This window comes from Brassica napus, chromosome A7, assembly GCF_020379485.1.
Source record: "Brassica napus cultivar Da-Ae chromosome A7, Da-Ae, whole genome shotgun sequence".
In the NCBI taxonomy this organism is placed as follows: domain Eukaryota; kingdom Viridiplantae; phylum Streptophyta; class Magnoliopsida; order Brassicales; family Brassicaceae; genus Brassica; species Brassica napus.
Window position 1 is genome coordinate 27,502,170 of NC_063440.1, and position 21,058 is coordinate 27,523,227.

General features: G+C 33.8%; 3 protein-coding genes and 1 long non-coding RNA gene across 4 annotated transcripts; 2 read left to right on the forward strand and 2 right to left on the reverse strand.

Moving 5' to 3' along the window:
- Window positions 1–1,721: 1,721 nt before the first annotated feature.
- Window positions 1,722–4,108, forward strand: LOC106394861. The gene is made up of 4 exons (XR_007314760.1): window positions 1,722–1,909; window positions 2,002–2,102; window positions 2,682–3,088; window positions 3,855–4,108. It is a non-coding gene; the product is annotated as an uncharacterized LOC106394861 (long non-coding RNA).
- A 376-nt stretch (window positions 4,109–4,484) lies between these two features.
- LOC106354700 (9-cis-epoxycarotenoid dioxygenase NCED9, chloroplastic) lies at window positions 4,485–6,842 on the reverse strand. The gene has a single exon (XM_013794706.3). It carries the CDS (start codon window positions 6,825–6,827, stop codon window positions 4,689–4,691), a length of 2,139 nt encoding a protein of 712 aa, XP_013650160.2. The 5' UTR covers window positions 6,828–6,842; the 3' UTR covers window positions 4,485–4,688.
- A 6,815-nt stretch (window positions 6,843–13,657) lies between these two features.
- LOC106354698 (exopolygalacturonase) lies at window positions 13,658–15,923 on the reverse strand. The gene is made up of 3 exons (XM_013794704.3): window positions 15,120–15,923; window positions 14,206–15,033; window positions 13,658–14,123 (listed from the first exon to the last, which is right to left on the reverse strand). Exons 1-3 carry the CDS (start codon window positions 15,264–15,266, stop codon window positions 13,896–13,898), a joined length of 1,203 nt encoding a protein of 400 aa, XP_013650158.2. The 5' UTR covers window positions 15,267–15,923; the 3' UTR covers window positions 13,658–13,895.
- A 1,954-nt stretch (window positions 15,924–17,877) lies between these two features.
- Window positions 17,878–18,443, forward strand: LOC106354699 (VQ motif-containing protein 10-like). The gene has a single exon (XM_022689288.2). The coding sequence runs from the start codon at window positions 18,058–18,060 to the stop codon at window positions 18,370–18,372; it is 315 nt and encodes a 104-aa protein (XP_022545009.1). The 5' UTR covers window positions 17,878–18,057; the 3' UTR covers window positions 18,373–18,443.
- Window positions 18,444–21,058: the final 2,615 nt, after the last annotated feature.

Consider the following 21,058-nt stretch of genomic DNA (forward strand, 5'->3'; position numbering starts at 1 on the left):
TAAATGACGTAATCCATCAAATAATCCATTTTTTTGGCATTTTTGTTTTTGAAATAAATCCATGTATACATTGTATTTTCTTTGTTTGACCTCCAACAAAAAATCGTTGTTTAGCCGATTCAAGAACATCGTTTGCAATATTTTGCCTATGAAAACAAACAGCTAGATGTCACACTAACAATCGAAGGTGCTTCAACATTTTCATGATACACTTTAATTCTTTTACCGGTCTACTAATAAGAAAGAAAAACAACATTTCAATTGTAAGTTTGTAACTAGGTGACAATCTGCAACAAAACAAGAAAAAAAGTTAATAATTGGAAGAAAACAAGAAAAACTAGATTTTGACCCGCGCTTTGAAAGCGCGGGATTTGTTTCGTGTTATATTAACATATCAAATCATCAATGTTTATCTATTTCACGGGAGATTTAACTTCAACATGTGCAATATTGTTTTGATATAGTGAAAATATGTAGCTATATTTTTATGTAATGTATAATTTTAAATTGATAGAATTCAAATAAAATAAGACACAATTTTCTTATGTTATTAAATTAAAACTAATTTACTATGATTAAGGAAAAACATATTTTTTAACAACATATCAAACACTTTCCTTAAACCAAAATTGCACAATTTTCTTAAACCCTAGTCACCATCTACGTAGCTTTAAACTTTCTCAAATTGCACACTTTTCTTAAACGTATAGATTTAAAAAATCAGATATATTCATTTAAAGAAAATATATTAAAATCTTTTAGATGGTAAATTAACTAAAGAAGTGGAAAAAGATTCTAAAGAATAAAATCTTTTAGATGGTTAATATCTGCAATTTCTGGAAAAATAGAAACATTTAATGAAAATCATAGGTTAAAAATATTTCAGTGGCATGGAGTTGTAAATACTTTAAAACTTCAAGGTGGCCTCAAAAAAGGGCCTTCTGTTTTAATAGTATTGATTTCTTATATTATTGCTTTAAAACTTTTATTTAATTTCAGATATATCTGAACCCGAACCAATATAAGCCGATTCTGAACAATATATTTTCAAATAATCAAAATATATATGGATAAACGGTTTCTTTGGTTTAAGGATGTGTATTTTTTAAATAGTCAAAATATATTTGGATGTTTATTTCCTAGTTTTTATTTTATTATGAGAGTCGGATAGATATTGGTTTGTTTCCTTGGAAATAGTAAATTGAATATTACTTTTAATAATGTAAGAAAGTTGATATTAATTAAAAAATTGCTATTAATTATGGTCCAATTATCGATCTTAGTTTAATAATATTGATTTGCAAGAATATACTTAAATAAAATTAGACAAATAGTTAATGTAGGTTAGTAAATATATATATATATATATATATATAATATGTATATAAGGCTATCGGAAATAATGGAAAATATTTAAGTGGCGCTTAAAATTATGTAATAATTGTTAAGATTTGGAAGATCTTAAATATATTGATTGTTGAAATATATCCTATTTTGTTTGATTTTATTTTTAGTTTAAATATATTCAAAATCAGTTACCATTTTTAATAGAAAATCAAAGAAAATCAAATATTTTTAAATAATGTGATTTTCCAAACTCCAAACTATATAATAAAGTCAAAATGGACTAAGCAAAGAAGTCAATTTAATAAAACAATTTTAAAATGATTAAAGTGGGCTTCCGATAACAATTAAATATGGTCCAAATACATAAAATATCTACATTAGCTTTGAATAAAAAAGACCAAATTGTTTACTGACTGTTCAATTTAACCAAGAAAAAATGGAAGTCGGGATCTCCGCCGACAGCTCGTCTTCATCAATCCTCCAAATCTAGAATTGACGATCGTTTTAGGAAGCAAATCTTCCAAGATAGAGATCATTCAAACATTCATCCACCTCACAATCGGTAAGTTTTTGTTTAGTTTAAAGATTTCTAGTTTCTTAAATTTTGGTTCAACCTATTAATCGGTTTATGTATTGACATGCAAAATATACCAGATCGTGTTAACAAAATAGTATTATCGATCGGTCCAGATCCGTTAGGCAGCTTGTGTTAACTTCAGATAACGAAGGAATTTTTTAGATCGGACAACATGAGAGTAAGGTTTAGATATAGAAATGGTTTAAAATAAATTACAAATTTGGTTTCTTCTTTTAATAAGTTCGTAATTTTGAGATGTATGACAAAAATTGTGAACTGAAGAACTTATTATGTAAAAAAAGACTATAAAGACATAAGAAAAGGTAGTTATTATTATGTTTGTTCGGAAAAGAGTAGTAGAGCTATTGTTTGATTTATTTTTTGGTAGAACAACAAAAGCAATGATGTGTTATGAAAAATTTTCCTTCGGGTTGATTTTATTCTGAAAAAGAAAATTATATTGTTTAGTCTAATCATTATGTTTAGATTGAGAATATATGATGGCGATGCTTTCAATGATATAGTACATATTTTCTAATGAAATTGCTGTTTATATAGGATCTTATTTCATAAGAATATAATTATTTGGATAAAAATACTTTCATATAGAGCAAGCATAAAGTCTCGCACAGTACATGCTAGTATTCTCCTATATATAACATACCGTCCTTCATTATCATTTTGAGCTTTTAGTATTTTCTTCTTCAGTGACTCTATATGTTATTTTCTAACGAAACTTTTGTTAATTGTTCAATAGGATCTCTCTCTTAACTTTGCTTCAAGACAACTAAGACAGAGAAAGAATTAAGTATCAAAAACTAAAGATAAGTATTCTTTTTGGTCAGATGTTGCACTTACAGAAAAGTTCGCAATAGTCTCCACTCACCAACACATCATTTACTCCCCAAACCTATCAAATAGCTTTGTTTATATGTTACGTTGATTTTTTCACCCTGCAATACAAAGACATAAGACACGTTAAAGTCTTTAAAATCAAGAGGTTTACGAAACAATATGATTAATTAGTCTATGTATTTGTTCAGTTAACCTTCTTGTCACTGAAAATGATTCCAGTTCACCAAATTTTGGGTTGAATTTCTTCCAGGTGTGGATTGCTTTCACTTGGATGTACCAGTTGGTTCTGTAAGGTTTCAACTCTAAAAGGTACAAAATTTTCTGCATTCCTTTCATTCTCGTAAACCAAAAAGAAATTCTGTTTGTGTGGATGACTGTTTGACCTTCGTAGTATATATAGCTATGAATAGATAGGTTCTGTTAGAATATTCGGATTATTTTTATTGTGTTTTTCAATCACATAATAACAATTTAAATCACTTTGGAATATTTTAGTTAGGAGAGAGTATGTATCGGTAGGTGAATAATAAGATATATTCTGTTACTAAACTAAGTGAATAGTTTTATTTGGCATAAACCTCGTTAGGAGGGAGGATATTTCGGCAGTATGTTTAAGGTTTAGTTACTAATTGGTAATTGGTGAATAAAGAATATTACTTGGCATATACTTAGTTATTGATTAACTTAATAATTTGAAACTTTTATTGATATTGGAGTTTAACTTTTTTTTTTGAATTTCGTGGTTTTATATTTCGAGTTTGAAATTGGAAGATTGCGGATTGATTTTTTACTTGGCATATACTTCGTTGTTGATTAACAAAATATTTTTAAAATATAAAGTATAAAAAAGGATTTTGGTTTTATGGGTTCATTTGTATCTAACAGTAAATATAAAAATGAAAGCTTACAAATATACAAAAACGAATCTATACTATTAAAATGTTAGATATTCATGATTTCGAATAATGCAACTTGTATGTTTTCTAGTGCAATCGTTTGTAACCAAAACATTGATTGGAAGTGATGATTGGTTGATACAATAATATTAACAAAATGTATTGTTTTTATTTGGAAGCTTGCAGAAAAAAAGTTAAACGTTGAAGCTTCGGTATCGATGGAACATTATTATCAATATACAACGATTTGGTACATATACTGTCTAAGAAAAGAAAATCAGTGTGTTATAGTGGGTTATAGCAGTTGAAGTTTTTTTTAATCATAGCAGTTGATATGTAATGATACGTTATGTTGTTTCGATAGGAAGACTTCTCCACATTAAAAGTAGGTGTTGTTTTATAAATAAAAAGATTTTTTGCTGTTTAAATAAAAGAAATTTCGGCAAAAATACAGAATTAAATTAAAAACATAGCTTAAAATATTTCAGTGGCACAATCTTGTAAATATTATTGAAACAGAAGGGTGTCTCAAAAAAGGGCCTTCTGTTTTAATAGTATTGATGAACAGAGAAATAAGAGTAGGCCTGCCATGCACTGCATGCATGTTTAAGGCATAGTACAAAATTGCCATTTTGCTAAATAACACACTATTTTACCTGATATTTTCTTAGTTTATAATATCACATAATTACACAAACTTTTTATAAATCATTTTAGTCGGTCTGCACAAAACAATGTTCCCCACCTTTTAATTATTTCATAACCATAATCATCTTCTTGGGTAAATTATGCTCAAATTTATACTCAAATGTCATTCAACTCTTTTGTGTCAGCTTCAGCTTGTAATTAATTCTCTAATTGGTTTAAATATTAATTATACACATCCACACAAAAAAAAAATCAAGAGATTCGACCCCGGGGACTAATGCACAACAATCCCTCAGGCAACAATTCTCATAGACTATATAACATTTATAATATTTTCTTAAAAAACCTAAAATGTTAATCTGAGATTAACACAAAGCTTGCTTCAATAAATCTTCATTACTGATAAAAGTTCCGTGGAAACCATAAGGAACTCTCGATGGAAGCGTAACCGTAGCTTCAAGCTTCAGACTACCTGCATTTATGATTTGTAGTTCAGATCTCACATTCTCCTCGTCGTGAACAAACACCATAACGTAACCACCGCCCTCTCCGGCGTAACTGGAACCCTCTGGCATAAACAGAGGCTCTCCTCCATATTTCCCGTCACCGTATATATATTTCTGAACCTCTCCTGTCGATAAGTCCACTTTCGCGAAACCGGACACTTTAGGCCACGGTTCGGTTAAAGCAAGGTACGCAAACCGGGTTTTCCTACCTAAAAGATTCCGGTTTACCATACCGGCTTCGAGATTTAATTCCTCGGAGATAACCGGCCGACGCGTGGACTCCCCTGTTCTCAGGTTTAGTCTTATCTCCGACAAAACACTCTGAAGTGTTTCGTCGTGTTCGTTGAATATCGAGTCGGGTGGCGTCATGCATGACCCGATCACGACAACCTCGTCTGTCTCCGCCTCTTCCCAAGCGTTCCAGAGATGGAAACAGAAGCAGTCTTCCACTTCGATCCACCGCATCGACGAAGCGTCTTCAGCGTATTTGTCCAAAACACCGAATCTTGATTTCTTGTTTTTGTCGTAAACCACCGGGGAGCCGCCGCGGATCATCTCCGGTAGCCTGAACACCACTTGCTGGTCGGGGACCACGACGAAGTTCTCGGTGATCGCGAAGTCGTGGATCATTGTCGGTTGGTCGAGCGGGATCTCGACGTCGGGGGATTTTTGACCGTCCGATGAGAATCTGAAGTATTTTAAGTAAGGCTTCGAAACGACGTCGTAGCTGAGAGCGAATAGCTCGCGGGTTTCCGGGTCGAGTTTCGGGTGGGCGATCATTGTCGATTTTAGCTGACCGTCGAAATCGTACCGGCCCGAGGTTTCTAAATCTCCGGTTTGGGTGACTTTTACGTGGTACGGTAAATCGTCTTCGGACATTGCTAAGAGATGACCGTTGAAATAGACTAAACCGGCGTTAGCCACGCCGAGTCCTTGGGTCGGGTCGAGTAAACCGAATAGCCCACGTGCGTTAAATAGTATTAGCTTAGCGATCCCCAAGTGTCCGTGAAGCTCTCCTATCGCTTTGGGGAAAACAGACCGGCCCAGTTCTCGCTCTTGAACAAACCGGTTTGTTTCGGTAAACCGGCATGAATAACTAACCGAACCGTTATTAAACCGGACCGCGTGAATCATACCGTCTCCGTCGAATAAATGGTGGCCGGAGATCGGTTTGTGAAGCGGATTAGCTCCGTTTCTGACGTAGACTCCTTGGATACACTCTGGCACTGTTCCCGTCACCGGAAGGTTGTGCTTAACCGGCTGCTCCGGGACCGGGAAGAAGTTTCCGGCAATTTGCACGGCGGGGTCCGCCGTTTTAGGGAGCGGATGACGGCGGCGCTCGTGGGAGACCATGGCGTTCTCCACCGCGTCTAAGATCGTAGCGGCGGTTCTCTGTATCGGGTTGTGACTCGTTGTTTTGGTGATCAAGGAGGCGACGTCGTTGCATAGTTTCTTCCAAGACGGTGGTTGATATGTCGCCGGAGACTGGAGAGAAGACGAGATGGAGAAGGTTTTGTTGTTGGAGGAGGAAACAGAACAGGGGTTTAGTTTCTTGTTTCCGAGTGTTGGCGAAGAGGAGAATGATAGAGATTGAAGATTGTGTCTTAAAGAACGATCAAGAAACTGGGTTGGAGTAGAAGGAAGTAAGGTAGTAGAAGTAGAAGCCATGATCGACTGATTCTTTGGTTTTTCTGATAAAACGCTGCGTTTTGGGGTTTTCTTCAAGACCAAGTTTGTGTTTTGTCCATATTCTTTGTGTTTGTGTGCTAGAGAGAGAGAGAGAGAGATGTGAGTGAGTATATTGCTAAAACAAGGGAGATGAGGTTTTATATATATATGCAAGGAAGAGAGAAGGGTACTATTGCCTCTTTGCTTTGTCATTCTTACATGTGTCTTGTGTTTATGATCTGATGATCCTGATTTTGCTGGTTGTTTGTCACAGAAAGAAATATGATTTTTGTTTAATATTAATTTGTCCTTATTCAAATGAAATTTCATAAGTTTTTAAGACATTAGATTCATCAAATCATATATACTAAGGATTATATCTTTGTGGGTATATTAAATTCAGGTGTTCAAATAATTTATCAGTTCAACAACAAAAATGAAAGAACGAAATTTTTATATGTTAACTCCTTGTTTATGAATTACGCCTATAAATTATAGCAATCGTTAGTTTTTAACTTCTAAGTGCTTGTAGTATTTTTATAATTTCACTTTCTAAAACTTTAGGTGTGAGGTAATATGAAAGTATCTCGTGTTCAACTTAACTCTTTCGACGAACCTACGTGAATCTTCATTCAGTTAGAAAATAAATATGTATGTATATGTTATTAATTGGACATCATAAAAATGAGCATGCATATATATAATAAACATGTGGATATTTAGAGATTAAAAAAGCCATAAGGTAAAAAGAGATCGGGGAAACTCTCTCTGGCCCAGTTCCCTAGGTGCCGCTTCCATGGCTTCTCCCTGCAGTTTCAGCTTGGTCCCTCAGCTTTCTACCCTTTGAAGCAGCTCACCACTCTCATGGCTCCGTTGATGTGTCCGTCTCCTCCGCCGCGGCTCCGTCTTCCGTCTTTTCCACCGCAGCTCCGTCCTCTTGCCGATCCGCCGCCGTGTACACCTCTTCACTTGCCGCTTGAAGCTCCCTCTCCTCCAGAACCGCCAGATCCACCTGACTCACCCTTCCATCTCCTGCTCCATCTGCTCTTCAACACATCCTTAACCTTTTCTCAAAAGATTTCCAAATCTCCAGATCTAGAATCTCTTTTGTTGAATATGGATTTTGTGATCAGTGTTGGTGTTGTCTCTCTTGTGTCAGTTGGTGACACAAGCTTTGCCTCCAAGCGTTTACTTCCTGCAGGTTTATCTCAGAGATTCTCAAACTTATGCTTCACTGATGTGTTGATATCTTTGGTTTGGTATCTTGGATTTTCTCATGGTTCGTGTATATATCTCGCGTTGGTGCGGCCTTCTACTGCAGTATGCAGTCCTTTTACTGTTTTATGCAGTTATACCTTTGTGGTATTTAAGTCCTTTTGTGTTCAGCTATGGCAGCTTGATGGATTAATGTCCTACATTTCCATTCATCCCGTGGATCGGGTTTTATCGGACGTCTATTATCCAAGTTCTTTCATTATGGAGCTTGTTTTTCTCCCAGTTTCATCAACTACTTTATGTGGTTTTGGTGCAGGGAGTTCACTGTTAGAGATTAGAGATACTTCAAATACTGAAGTTCTAATCAAAGGCTGTTTAGCCATGTTAAGGATTGTTAATTGTGCACTTGCTGCTGTTTCAATCTCGGGATGCATATCACTCTTTGTGGTCTTTAATTCCCAAGGCTTCGTCTCACTTTTCAGCTTGATGGTCGTTGAGTTTAGAGGACTACTTTACGTCATTGGTTGTTTAAGCATGGTGTTTGCCCCTATCTTTATTTGTTGCATTTGCTTCCTTGTAATAGTTGTTTCTTTGGCCATGATAGCTATGTTATCATGTTCATGTTCTGTGAAGACTTTCTCCATTTTTGGAGAGTAAGATTCTATAAAAATGAGGTTTGTCCAAAAAAAAAAAAAAAAAAGCCATAAGGTTTGGTGTTTCACGGCTAATGGAAGTGGGGATTGGCTTTTTAATTAAGACGCGGTGTTGCCTTCACATCCAACTTTAAGTTGCATCTTCCCCATTTTGTGACTTGAAACTTCCATAAATCTAAGCAAATAATATAACTAAATTTTTGTAGAAATCTTTGCGTTCTTACTGGAGATTACATAAATATGGTGCCCAAACATCATTCTGGTCACTAAATAATATACTTTAAAAAAGGTATAATGTGCCTCACGCGGCTTGCTTGCTTAAGTGAGATTATGACATTATTTGTGTGCAAAAGTAATATTATAACAATATTACGTGAATTCGTTAAACACAATGTGCAAACAAATGGTTTATTAGCTTCAAGAGGTCATCAAGATTGGTTTTGTGCCTACGTTTTACTATTCATACATGGATAGAACTCTGCCGTGGTCGGTAACTCCTATAGAGTTATAGTTAATTTCGTAGTGAGTTGTATTGAGATAGATGGGAGATAAAATCAATTCAATTTATCTAAACTAAAATGATTTATTTGAATTACAAATATCATGTATGATTAGATGCCCCATTTTCACAACAGATTTATAAGCTTAACTCCCTATTGTAATAAGGGAGTTGAGTTGGAAAATAAAATATTCGATTCGTGAATTTTATGGAGAAACATATAATGTAATCGAAGAAAAATGGATACCAGGTTTTGAATCGAAAGTTTTATCTTATAATTTAAAGATTACGCGTCGTAATGCTTACCACCTCGAGCACCAAAATGGATTGTTTTTTTATGGCTATACTTCGAAAATTACGCATATATAAACCACATATATATATATATATATATATATATATATATATTGTTTTCCCTAACCAGAAGAGTTTGACGTTTGAACTATAATGTATGAGAATTAATCGTATAGAATTACAATATGTTACGTATATATAATATGCAATATAGTCCAATTCATGTGCCCACATGGAAGCAGCACATGCATAAACCAAATATATACAAATGACAAAAAGTATTATAACTTAAAATCTTGGTCATATAGATGAATAGTGCCTATAAATTTACTGAAATCCATTGAAAGGTAGGATACGGTTGGTCCAACAATCACCATTAATTAATTCAACTAGCAACAAACTCACTTTATGATTAGCTCGCAAGACCATTATTAGGAGTAACATGGTCGTTGCTTGTTATTTGTTAACTTATCTGAACCTACTAAACCTTGTTGAGAAACTTTGGATATAATGCCCAAAATTATATACTTATTTGAGACTATATAATGGATTTTGGCTTGAAATGACTGCTTTAATAAAACTAAATTGCCAATTATATAATAGCAATCGAATTTCTATGTCAATCATGTGATAACATGTACAAAAAGCAGCATGTATCCCATATGAAAAATACATGGATCGATAGGGAGATATTATTGTAATACACTACCAAAAAGTGTGTATATAAATTAATATACACTACCAAAAAGAGTGTATACAAATTAATATACACTATATCAATATGTCATATAGGCTATAGGCTATAGGCCTATAGCATGGAATTGTGGAAGCATTCGAGAGTTTGACCAACCGACTTTACCTGAAAAAACTGCCAAAACCTTTATGATCTCACAGATCTTTGGCTGCAAATTGCTTTCACTGAGATTATAAAATTCTCCGAGACATGCGTTCTAGCGATGTTTTTGATATAATAATCGAGTTCGGATCATAAACCGTAGTAGTTTAGTTAACAAATAGTTTAAACTATTCAATAATTAAGTGTATCATACAAGAAACCAAATAATTTCATAATTAGCAACTTATTTAAATGAAAAGTCGGCTACGTATCAGATCTTCTGATCAATGAAGGGCACTGTCTACCTCATTTATTGGATTAAGCATATGCTATACGTAAATGGTTTCATATGATCTCTTTAATCAGTTGATGATACTGAATATAGTTTATATATATTATTTGTATTCACATTGATGGAAATAAATTATCGCATAACTAAAGTAACATGTTGGTCGGTCTTCGTCCAATGATTAATTAGTAGCTTTAAATATATGTACTAGCTGAGCGCTGCATCTATAACCATAATCTAACTATACAGATACGTACAAATACAAATGACTTTAGCATATGATTAGTATGTAACTAAGATATGATGAGACAAGTAAAGGAGTAATGGGTCCATGCATAAAGATACTCGTTAGGCATGAGAGGGTGGTGTAATTCAAAACGTGAAAATTCCCGTTCTCTCATGTGTGCTATAGGTGATAATGTCCATCACTTTCTAGGTTGAAACTACTCACATGGACTGATGGACTCACAATTATAAGATCCCCTTATGGAACGATCATAAATTAATAATACATTACACATACGCAAATAGTCGCTAAAAACAAATTCAGTTTAGTATGTTTGAAAATTAAGTGTCAATAAAAAAAAGTTATAAAATTATGATTTTATCATATTAGTTATGTTGTGGAAAAATATATTAATTATGTTTGGGTTTCAACAAAATTTTGGACTAGTTTTGTCTTGCTTCAACCACATTATTTACAAAAATCTTTTAGCTATTAATTAAACTAAAATGTTTTTTTTTTTCATTTTTTCACAATCGAGAATCAAAAACCCTAAGTTAAAGTTTTTTTAATAAAAAGAATCTTATCAGTGCCTCCAAACCAACCATAATATGTACAAGCCAGTTCATGATTGGATTGGACCGATCCGAATGTTACCAATGCTGTATAAGCGAATAAAAATGGTACAACTAACTATATTCTGTAGTATTAATGTAAATATTATGCATTATATATCATGCAAAATAATTTTGATCCTAATATTCATTAGTATATTTTGTTGTCAACATTAATACTCCTTGCAATTGATGTAAATATTCGTCATTAGGGTATCAAATATACTTGATCCTAGCTGCAGTTACTACACGTATATATATAACTGATAAACAATCAGTTAGGTATCCAATTACAATCAGATTAGTTTATATGTTCTGATTGTACGTGATGTAAGGTGAATGTATATGTAGATTAAGTATTACTTGTATTCACATAATTCACCCTGAATTAACTCTTTTTTTTTTGACAACCACCCTGAATTAACTTTGAATACATAGAAAATAGCAAAATACAGAAAATGTATAGAAAGTGGTGGGTGAAGCACTGAAAAGCAAAGCAAATATGTGGTTCACACATTATGTGATACGTACACGTTAATTAATTTGCAGCAAAGAAAAGAGAATAATGGAGCTATATTCCATTTAAAATTGTTTGGTAATTAGTCGTGTAAAAGTTTTTGTTTTTTCCGTCGGCAGTCGAGACAAAGTGAAACTTCTTTGTCAAAAAATTAAACAGTAAAAATCAAACATATTTTTTTGTGTGAAAAATAAACATTTGTGTTGAAACTTGAAACCATAGCTTATAGTGTAAGAAGTTGGTTTCACTGTGTTTAATTTCTAGGTATTTTAATGAATAACTGTTAAACTTATCAGTTATCAGTTAAAACCTTATATAGCATGAGGTAGTTTCATTGTGTCATATTATAAGTTTGTGTGTTGAAACTTGAAACTATAGTAGTAACTACTTATAATTAAAATTTTATAGATACCAATTAAAAAAACGCTCCCAGGCACGGGGCTCGAGGTACACCGAATTTCAATGTCTTCCGGCGCCGGCGACGCGTTTTCCCGCCGGCGCTGGTCTCTCTCGCCGACGCTGTCTTCTGCCTTCATTCCACTGTTTGCTGCTCACTTCAAATTTCAGATGCTACGGAGTCGTAGCCTTTTGCAAACCGAAGAAGGGGATACCCGACGGAGCCTTTGTCGGAGACATAAGCTTCGGCTCCTCGTCTTCAATGTAGTCCTCCCGACGGCTCTTCCTACTTGCTCGGTCTGCTCTCCAGCGATGAGTCGAGAGGATTCTCTCGCCACCGTTGTTCTCCGGTTCACGGGAACGTTTCCCGGTGAACTCCACTCTAGCTGTCGACGGAAAAGCTATACTGTCGACCTTAGCCACGTTCTTCAACTTATCATGGAGCTAAGCTCTCAACGCTCAAGCTCTTGCTTTCCATTTCCGGGAAGTGAGACAGCAAAACTACCGCATGTCGCTCCTTTCTACTCATATGGCTCCAGAGTGCAAGGCAACTCAAGCTCAGATCTGAATCTCATAGGAAGATCTTCACCTTCCTCTCCTCCTAGTGAGCTGCCATTTCCCCTTGCGTGCCCCTTCCTCAACGGAGGATCTGCATATCATCACCGAACGTCTCTCTCTACATCTGGGTTCGATGGTCACTCAGCTTGCTCCGGTGAGCTCGTCTCTCCGCCGGTGAGTACCATCTATCTCTCAGTCGACGTCTACTGCACCATCTCCGACCTTCAATTTCGATCAACGACGTCTCGAACTTTGCCGGCGACTGCTTCAGAACCAAAGAGATATGTACCTAAGTGGGCCTGGCCCAATTCTTTTCTTGAAGCTATTAAGGTGATTACCAAGAACCTAAAGCCCATATTTTCAAATCAAAACATGCGATATATAGTTGTGGGTATGGCCTTTTTGGTCATGTTAAAGATGTTCGATGGATTCTTCGAGATCAATAAGCTGAGATTATTACAATATCATCTCTTTTGGAAGAATTTTTATGCGGGTTCACCAACTCTGGTATGGGTTTCATCATCCTCCTCAAACGAAGAGAGTTTTTCACAACTATGCCTCCCTTCTATGAACGGAGATGCTCTCTCGGATTCTCTGCTGAGTCCTTGTTTCAACTTACTCACCGGTTTGTTACTTTGCGTAGCGGTCTGTACGGGGCCAGAAAGTGCAATCGAGACTACTTCGGTTTTTCTCGTTGGTGAGGGTTGTCCTTCAACGTCACTTGTGACTATTTCTCAGCTATCCGACTTTGTTGTAGCTTCTTCAACGCATTCAGACTTTGTTTTGAATTCGCTGTCAACTTCATATGGAGACTTATCCGGTTTGATATCATTTTCCATTTTAGTTTATGATTTGTCTTCAAGAGGATGTCTAATTCCCTCTTTCCTTTGTAGTCCTTGAAGTTAAGTTTTAATGAAAGTTGTGTTTCAAAAATAGTAGTAACTACTTAGTGTAAATATTTGGTATGGGATGTTGAAACTATAGTAGTAGTTAGTGTAAGTTTGTGTGTTGAAATAATCTACCCATCAGATATACTCTGTTTTGTCGATGCAGCTTGAAGGCACATACCCTGATTAGTGGTGGCTTTTATATTCCAAGGTAGTAAACTGTTGCTTGAGTTCGGTGAAAATAAATGTTTGTCAATTCAGATTTAGCGGCGTTGGAAAGAAGCTTTAGAGAAGACAAGATGAAGTCCATTTCTCTGACTCTCAAGGTCACGAATGCCATAATCAAAGTGTTACATATTGAAATTGACAGAACTAGAAAAGTTACAATGAAAAATATAACAAAATAAAATAATGACAATCAAATGCAAGAAGGAGGTGAAATCTTGCCACGAGTCCAGCCAGAAACATTCTCACACAACGCGGTGGCTGGACCGTCAATTCCACGGTGCACCAAGTTAATTCCGGCTAGCTCAACGTCTTTGCAAGGAGCCGTCTGGCTACATTGCAACTTCACGGCCACTTTGTCCGTCGAAGTCCCCCAAATGTTATTGAACTTCACGTTTTCTATCTGAACCTGAGAATGAGACTGCATGCAAACAAAGACAAAAACAAATTAGATAATCTTGAATAAAAAAACTAAAAAAATGGTTTCTTGTCGCGGAAGTTACATTTTTGCTACACTGGTTGTTTGGACAGTACTGTTGATCTATGATGATTGGGTTTCCGACATTGATCATCTGGAGATTCTGGAAAGTAAAATTCGAAACAGTGTTCCGTGACGCCGAAGGAGCCCATGTCTTGATACGAACCCCATTGCTCGTACCGGTAAAGACCAAGTCCCTAACTGATATTTCATAAACGCTCTTCTCATCTTTAAACCTCCCAAGGCTTCCAACGCTGATCCCATGACCCGGTCCGCACTTGACACTATAGATATCCAAGTTGGTGGTTCCTGACAAGATCGCGATGCAGTCGTCGCCGGTTCCAATGAAGACGTCGTGAATCTTCATGTGGTGCGACGAGCCAATCTTGATCCCGTCGGTGTTAGGGCTATCTTCAGGAGCCCTAATACTGACACGTGTAATCTCAAAATATTCCACGGCGAAGAAGTTGAGGTGGCCCATTTTGCTGTTGATAGATTTGATGCGGCTGATTCTCGAGAATCTCACGAACTGGAAAGCAATGTTCATCGGTAGAGGGCGGCAGTTAGGGTTTCTGGTGCAGTCGTTGAGTCGCCACGCGCTGGTTCCTTGGCCGTCAAGAGTGCCGCCGCCCGAGACCGTGAGATAGTCTACGTACCTGAAAATAATCCACGTGTCTTGTTTGATTGCGTTAGCATCTTTAGGTGCTAACAAAGTTCCTTTGATGATGAAACTAATGCGATTTTGGCATGGTCCCGCGAATGTTACACCGCCGAGGTAGAACGTTCCGAGTGGTACGAACACTCTAGCGCTTCCTTTCCATTGGCACGCATCTTTCCACGCCCTTGTAAACGCCTAAAACAATAAATCAAACGAGTGTTAATAGTTAATCAACAATACCATCCACTAATTTTGAATTAAGAAATGAGAATATTTAGTACGATGGCGTTATCTGTTTTGCCGTCACCACGAGCACCGTAGCTTCGGACGTCGAATATCATTCTTCCGGCGGAAGCAGCGGCTGAAACGCCACTTGCTAGAGAAGCGATGAACAAAATTAACGTGAGACAACAAACGGTGTTAGCCATTTCTTCCTTCTTGTTCTTTAAGGTACTTGTTGGTCTTTGACTTTTGACACATGTAAATAAAAGAGTTTGATGATGGTTATATACTACTACTAATGGTCAGTGGATCTCTAGATACTAATGTAAGAATTGGCTGTATCAGTGGCTTGATTTGCGTTACCGGATTTTGGTTAGAAGATATACGACTGGCTTGATTTCAGTTATATGCAAATTTATTTGTTTCTAAATTAACCATACAAATTAATTTGTTTCTTTAACTCTACCAAATAATTGATTTCTTTCTAATGTTTGCTTATGATTCACTATAATGAGTTATTTGCAATTTCCTTTTTGAAACAGATATCAGTATATATATATGGTAAATTGTTCCAATCTTGGTTGATTAATTGTTGATTGAAATTAAATATCAAATTTGCAAGAATTTAAGTTACGGCTTATAAAACAACATGCCAAATTTGGAAAACACTTGCCAAAAACATGTTAGCACAATGGAAAAATATCCCAACGTATTAAATATTGGAATTGAAGACATCAAAACATTGAATCATAGGGCTGGTTGTGTTGGGGCTTGGATGCTTTAATTTGGGAAATATGGTTTAGATGTAAACAAAAATCATTACTTTGGATCTGTTTTCAATTATAAAGCAAAATATGACGATGGTTATCCATTGATCACTGTTGCATCTCTATTACTAGTTTTAATGGACATTAAAAATAATAGAAAAGGAAAAAAAAGATTATTTCTTCATCTGATTTTTTTTTTTTTAAAAATCTTGAATATTCTTAACACACATATATATCTATGAGTAGTTATATTTTGTAATTTTAATGATCTAATTTAAATATATTTAAATATTAAAAATATGTTGATGAAAAGCTTATAAATGAAACAATCTAATTTTTTTTTTGTGAAAATTATCAAAGTATTTAATACAATCCTAAAAGGGGATCAAATCAAAAAGAAAACATGCAGGTTAGTCAAGATTTTTAGTCAAATTCTTACTCTGATCTGGTATAGCCAATCTTGACTTTGCCTTTGTATGTGCTGATGTACTGATGTTCATGGGTTGCTGAAAATATATTACGATAATTGTGATATTAAAACTATAATAATGTTTTTCTGTCGAAATAATAATTGACTGATTAATGTCCTGAAAAAATGATCCCATATATTCATGCAGTGGTTTTAAATAGGAAAGAAAAATGATAAAATGGATATGTTATATCTCAGTTTAGTTTTTTGCATCGTTATACACGTAATTAGCGTCATCGCAAAGGTACAACCCGTACAAACGGTAACAAATTTACATTTTGCGAAAATAATTTGGCGAATGAATATGAGTCAAAAATATAAGGGAAATGAATAGAGGACGTTGAAACTCTCCCTGAAACATCGTATTCGTATGTAACTTATCCTTGACTTCTTGGGCCATCGTGGAATTTATAATCTCTGTTACAAAGGTGTCTATGGTTATCGAGTTATGAATTGGTAAACTCAAGATGCGTTGTGCATATAATCATCAAAAGTGACCTCATAATAGTTTGGATTATTTCGATCCAGTACAATTATATAGTAATTTACCTTCATTATAAGGCCAGTTTTCAAAAATAATAATTTAACCTCATTATGCTATGTTTCATATACTATTTTTTCTTGTTCCAAAACAGTAAATATATAAAAAAAATCATTGAGACACATAATTAGTTAATTTTTATAATTAATAAGTTAATATTTTCTAGAAGCATAATTATCAAAGAAAATTTTAATTTGTTTTGGCAAAATAGTGTATGGAAACGTGCAAATTCTAAACACGTGCAAATACTTTCTAAGATTTCTATAATTTTTTTTCTAAGGCTGCATTCGTGATGTTATATGGTTTCATCAAAGAAGGTGTGCTTTGACCCGACTAAAAAATATGATTTCTGGTAAAGTTAATATTTTTAGATAGTAATAGTGATATGAAAATTAAATGTTTGGTCCGTGAAGGCTGCTGGAGTGCTGGACTGCTGCGTTATGTTAACGGTCAATATGTCTCAACGATGAAAGAGTTTGTATTTTTGCAAAACTGGAAGCCATGTGATTACGATTGGTATTTGATATAGATTGTCCTTTCATGCATATTTTGTAAATATGCTATATACATATACTATACATACTTAATTCTATTCACCCAACAAAACTTTTTCGTTTAAGGATTTAATACTATGTTTCAATACTAATCAAGACTTTTGTCTGGACCGATTAAGTTATATGCACACTTTTCTGTTGTTTTCGTTAGATTGTTTCTTGACTAGTGTAGCTGTTAAACTCTTATAGAAAATTTGTATTAGTCATTTCATTTATAAATAACAGCAGTATAAAAATTTGAAGTCCATATAGTCAGAAAACCCTCAATCGTAAGCATTTCTAGAACTAGATAAAAATCACTAAACATCGTTCGACCAATAAAATAATTAGGAAATTCAACTACTACGACAAATGACATATATCGGACGAGAATTCATCATGGCATAATATTTTTTTTTTTAAACTAGTTCGTTATTTATATTTCATGTAGGACCGGATAGGATAATAAATTTGTTTTTGAATAATTGACTCACTCCAGTGCCCGCCCCACAAAGATAGATTTGTCATATGATTATGGTTCACATATCTCTCTATATATTTACAAACAAGTAGGCATATAAAATCACAAACATCTGGAGAGCCAAAACTTAATTGATCATCATCGTCATCAACACTAATAACTCTCAGATTTTGTTTTTGTTTTCCTTTAAATTGATCAATTTAATAATGTCTGAGAGAGGAAAGATGAAGTCGGAGCCAATGAAAGTTGTGTTCATTAACACACAGTACGTTGAAACAGATGCTCGTAGCTTCAAAAATGTTGTTCAAGAACTCACAGGTAAAGATGCCATAGTCGCCGCCGGTCCTTTCGAGTGTCCATCCACTTCCGACGACCGTTGTTACGGTGGAGGTAACAGAATCGGTGAAGATTCCAGACGACCCTACGACGGCGGAGGAGCGGAGACGACGACGGAGTTTGATAGGTTTTTCAAGGAGATGCCTCCCATGGAGGAATTGTATAAGCTATGGTCTGAAAGTTGAGTCATTGAAACTGAATTCTATGTTAATAGTTTAAGAGTAATTATTGGGTTCACCCCCTAGAGGTTCACCAACCAATAGTGTTTGAGTATTTGATATTTGATATCTTTTAAAAAAGGAAACAACATTAAATTTCCAAATAAGATTATCTTTTTAAAATAAAACAATAAAAATACATAAAAATAGTTACAAAAAATAAATAAATAAATATTTTTAAGTCTTTAGCAAAATACTAAACCCTATACCCTAAATCTTAAACCCTAAACCCTAAACCTTAAACTTTGGATAAACTCTAAACGTTTGAAAATCTTAAACCCTAAATCATACATTAAAAACTAAATTTTAATAACACTAAACCCTAAATCCTAATTACTAAACCCTAAACCCTTGGATAAACCCTGAACTCTTGGATAAATCATAAACTGTAAATCAAAAATATTTAAAATTAAACTCTAGAGTTTATGATTTATCCAAGGGTTCAAAGTTTACCCAAGGGTTTAGGGTTTAGTGATTAGGATTTAGGGTTTAGTGTTATTAAAATTTAGTTTTTAATGTATGATTTAGGGTTTAAGATTTTCAAATGTTTAGAGTTTATCCAAAGTTTAAGGTTTAGGGTTTAAGATTTAGGGTATATGGTTTAGTATTTTGCTAAAGACTTAAAAATATTTATTTATTTATTTTTTGTAACTATTTTTATGTATTTTTATTGTTTTATTTTAAAAAGATAATCTTATTTGGAAATTCAATGTTGTTTCCTTTTTTAAAAGATATCAAATCTATACTATTATTTGCGAAGTAAATTTTTGGAATCGAGCTCTCACGTTAAAAGTTAGAGCGGTTAATATCTATAATACCCTTAATGAATTTTCTAAATAATTAATTATATAATCAAAAACGAATTTTAATTAATAATATTAACTTTTTGGAAAATAAGATAAGTCTTATATATTGTGTTGTTATCTTAAAATATATTTTTTAATTATAAAATTTAAAAATAAACTATAAAACAATTATAATAAATTCAGTGGTTAAAGTCAATGTTATCTTTAATAAATTTTAATTAATTTATTATATTATACTATTATTTGCGAAGTAAATTTTTGGAATCGAGCTCTCACGTTAAAAGTTAGAGCGGTTAATATCTATAATACCCTTAATGAATTTTATATATAATTAATTATATAACCAAAAACGAATTTTTATTAATAATATTAACTTTTTTAAAAACAAGATAAGTCTTATATATTGTGTTGTTATCTTAAAACATATTTTTCAATTATAAAATTTAAAAATAAACTATAAAACAATTATAATAAATTCAGTGGTTAAAGTCAATGTTATCTTTAATAAATTTTAATTAAACATACATATTTAATTAGATTTTTGTCATATATATATATATATGTTTGATTTAATTTTTTTGAAAACATAAATAATAAGTTATTATGATGGTTTTTGAATTAATAAAAAATAAACTAATAAATATTTGTTAAACGATTAAGCCCGCATATGCGGGCAAGACACCTAGTATCAAATAATCAAACATTATTGGTTGGTGAACCTAGAGGTTCACCCTAGGGGGTGAACCCAAGAATTACTCATAGTTTAATCTTCTTCTTTTTCTTCTCAAATTCAAATATATGCTTCATCCAAAATAATGGTAATCATCTCCTTAAGTGGATCGTCACGCTTGAGATTAGGTCCAGTTGCGAAGATTTTATTTTGGAAAGGATAGTATGAATTGATCAATTATAATACGGCTCATTTAAAAAAAAATTGAACGGGGTTACAGGCTTACAGCTTAGGCTTGTTGTTTAATAGCCCATTAAGCCCAAAAGAGTTGCGTTTGTTGATGTGCTAAAATGGAATTTCTATAATTTGAGTTTAAAACTTATACAGACGATTATATTTAATGTATACTTTTCATGTGTAGAGAAACCAATAAAACAATTTTAAAGATCATGGTACCATAATATTCTTTGAACAAGCTTTTACAATTTTTAAATTCCAACATGTTATAGTTCACAACAACCAAATAATGTGAACTACTCTTTTTGTGTTTATATATGAAAAGAGGGTCGTGTAAATGCGTAAATGGTTGAGGCAAATAGCAACAAAACCCATTGTTGACCCTCTCTTACCAACCTTAACCGGTTTTGCGTTTGTTGAACCATTTATTTTATATCATCCCAAACACACACGATTTTATCCGTCTCATATTGTTGTTAATCATAGGGGTTGATTCAACGATTATTAGAAAATTTATACGTCAAAAAAAACTATAATCTCTAAAAAACTTATTAGAAACTAATATAATCCCCTAAGCAGTTTTGTCATGGAGAACATTTTATCAATCAAACGTAACACCAACGCCGACCAAGCTAATTTTAAAACATCACCAAACTTTGAACAATAATTCGATTTTAAAAAGAAGTAAATCCTCGTACTTGTTAGCAAAAAAAAAAAAATGTAAATCCTCGTACAAATAATACCGTCAAAGATAATACTAACTTTATTTTTCCATATCGATTATTTAATTTGAAATTAAATTAGGAATATTAGATTTTAGTTACGACAACGCGACAAACAAACGTACAATTAAGAAACGGATAAAACGGACAAAGATTATTTAGACCGAACTCGGGTGCTTAAGACAAAACCGTCTTCTCAAGATTCGTATATTCTAATC

Bases quoted from the DNA above. Each gene is read 5' to 3' on its own strand.
- LOC106354700 (XM_013794706.3), bottom strand. From the start codon at position 6,827: ATGAAATTTCATTTGAATAAGGACAAATTAATATTAAACAAAAATCAT.
- LOC106354698 (XM_013794704.3), bottom strand. From the start codon at position 15,266: ATGGCTAACACCGTTTGTTGTCTCACGTTAATTTTGTTCATCGCTTCT. The intron at 15,034-15,119 runs GTACTAAATATT...TTATTGTTTTAG, and splicing joins GCAAAACAGATAACGCCATC to GCGTTTACAAGGGCGTGGAA. The intron at 14,124-14,205 runs GTAACTTCCGCG...GTTTGCATGCAG, and splicing joins ACAACCAGTGTAGCAAAAAT to TCTCATTCTCAGGTTCAGAT.
- LOC106354699 (XM_022689288.2), top strand. From the start codon at position 18,058: ATGTCTGAGAGAGGAAAGATGAAGTCGGAGCCAATGAAAGTTGTGTTC.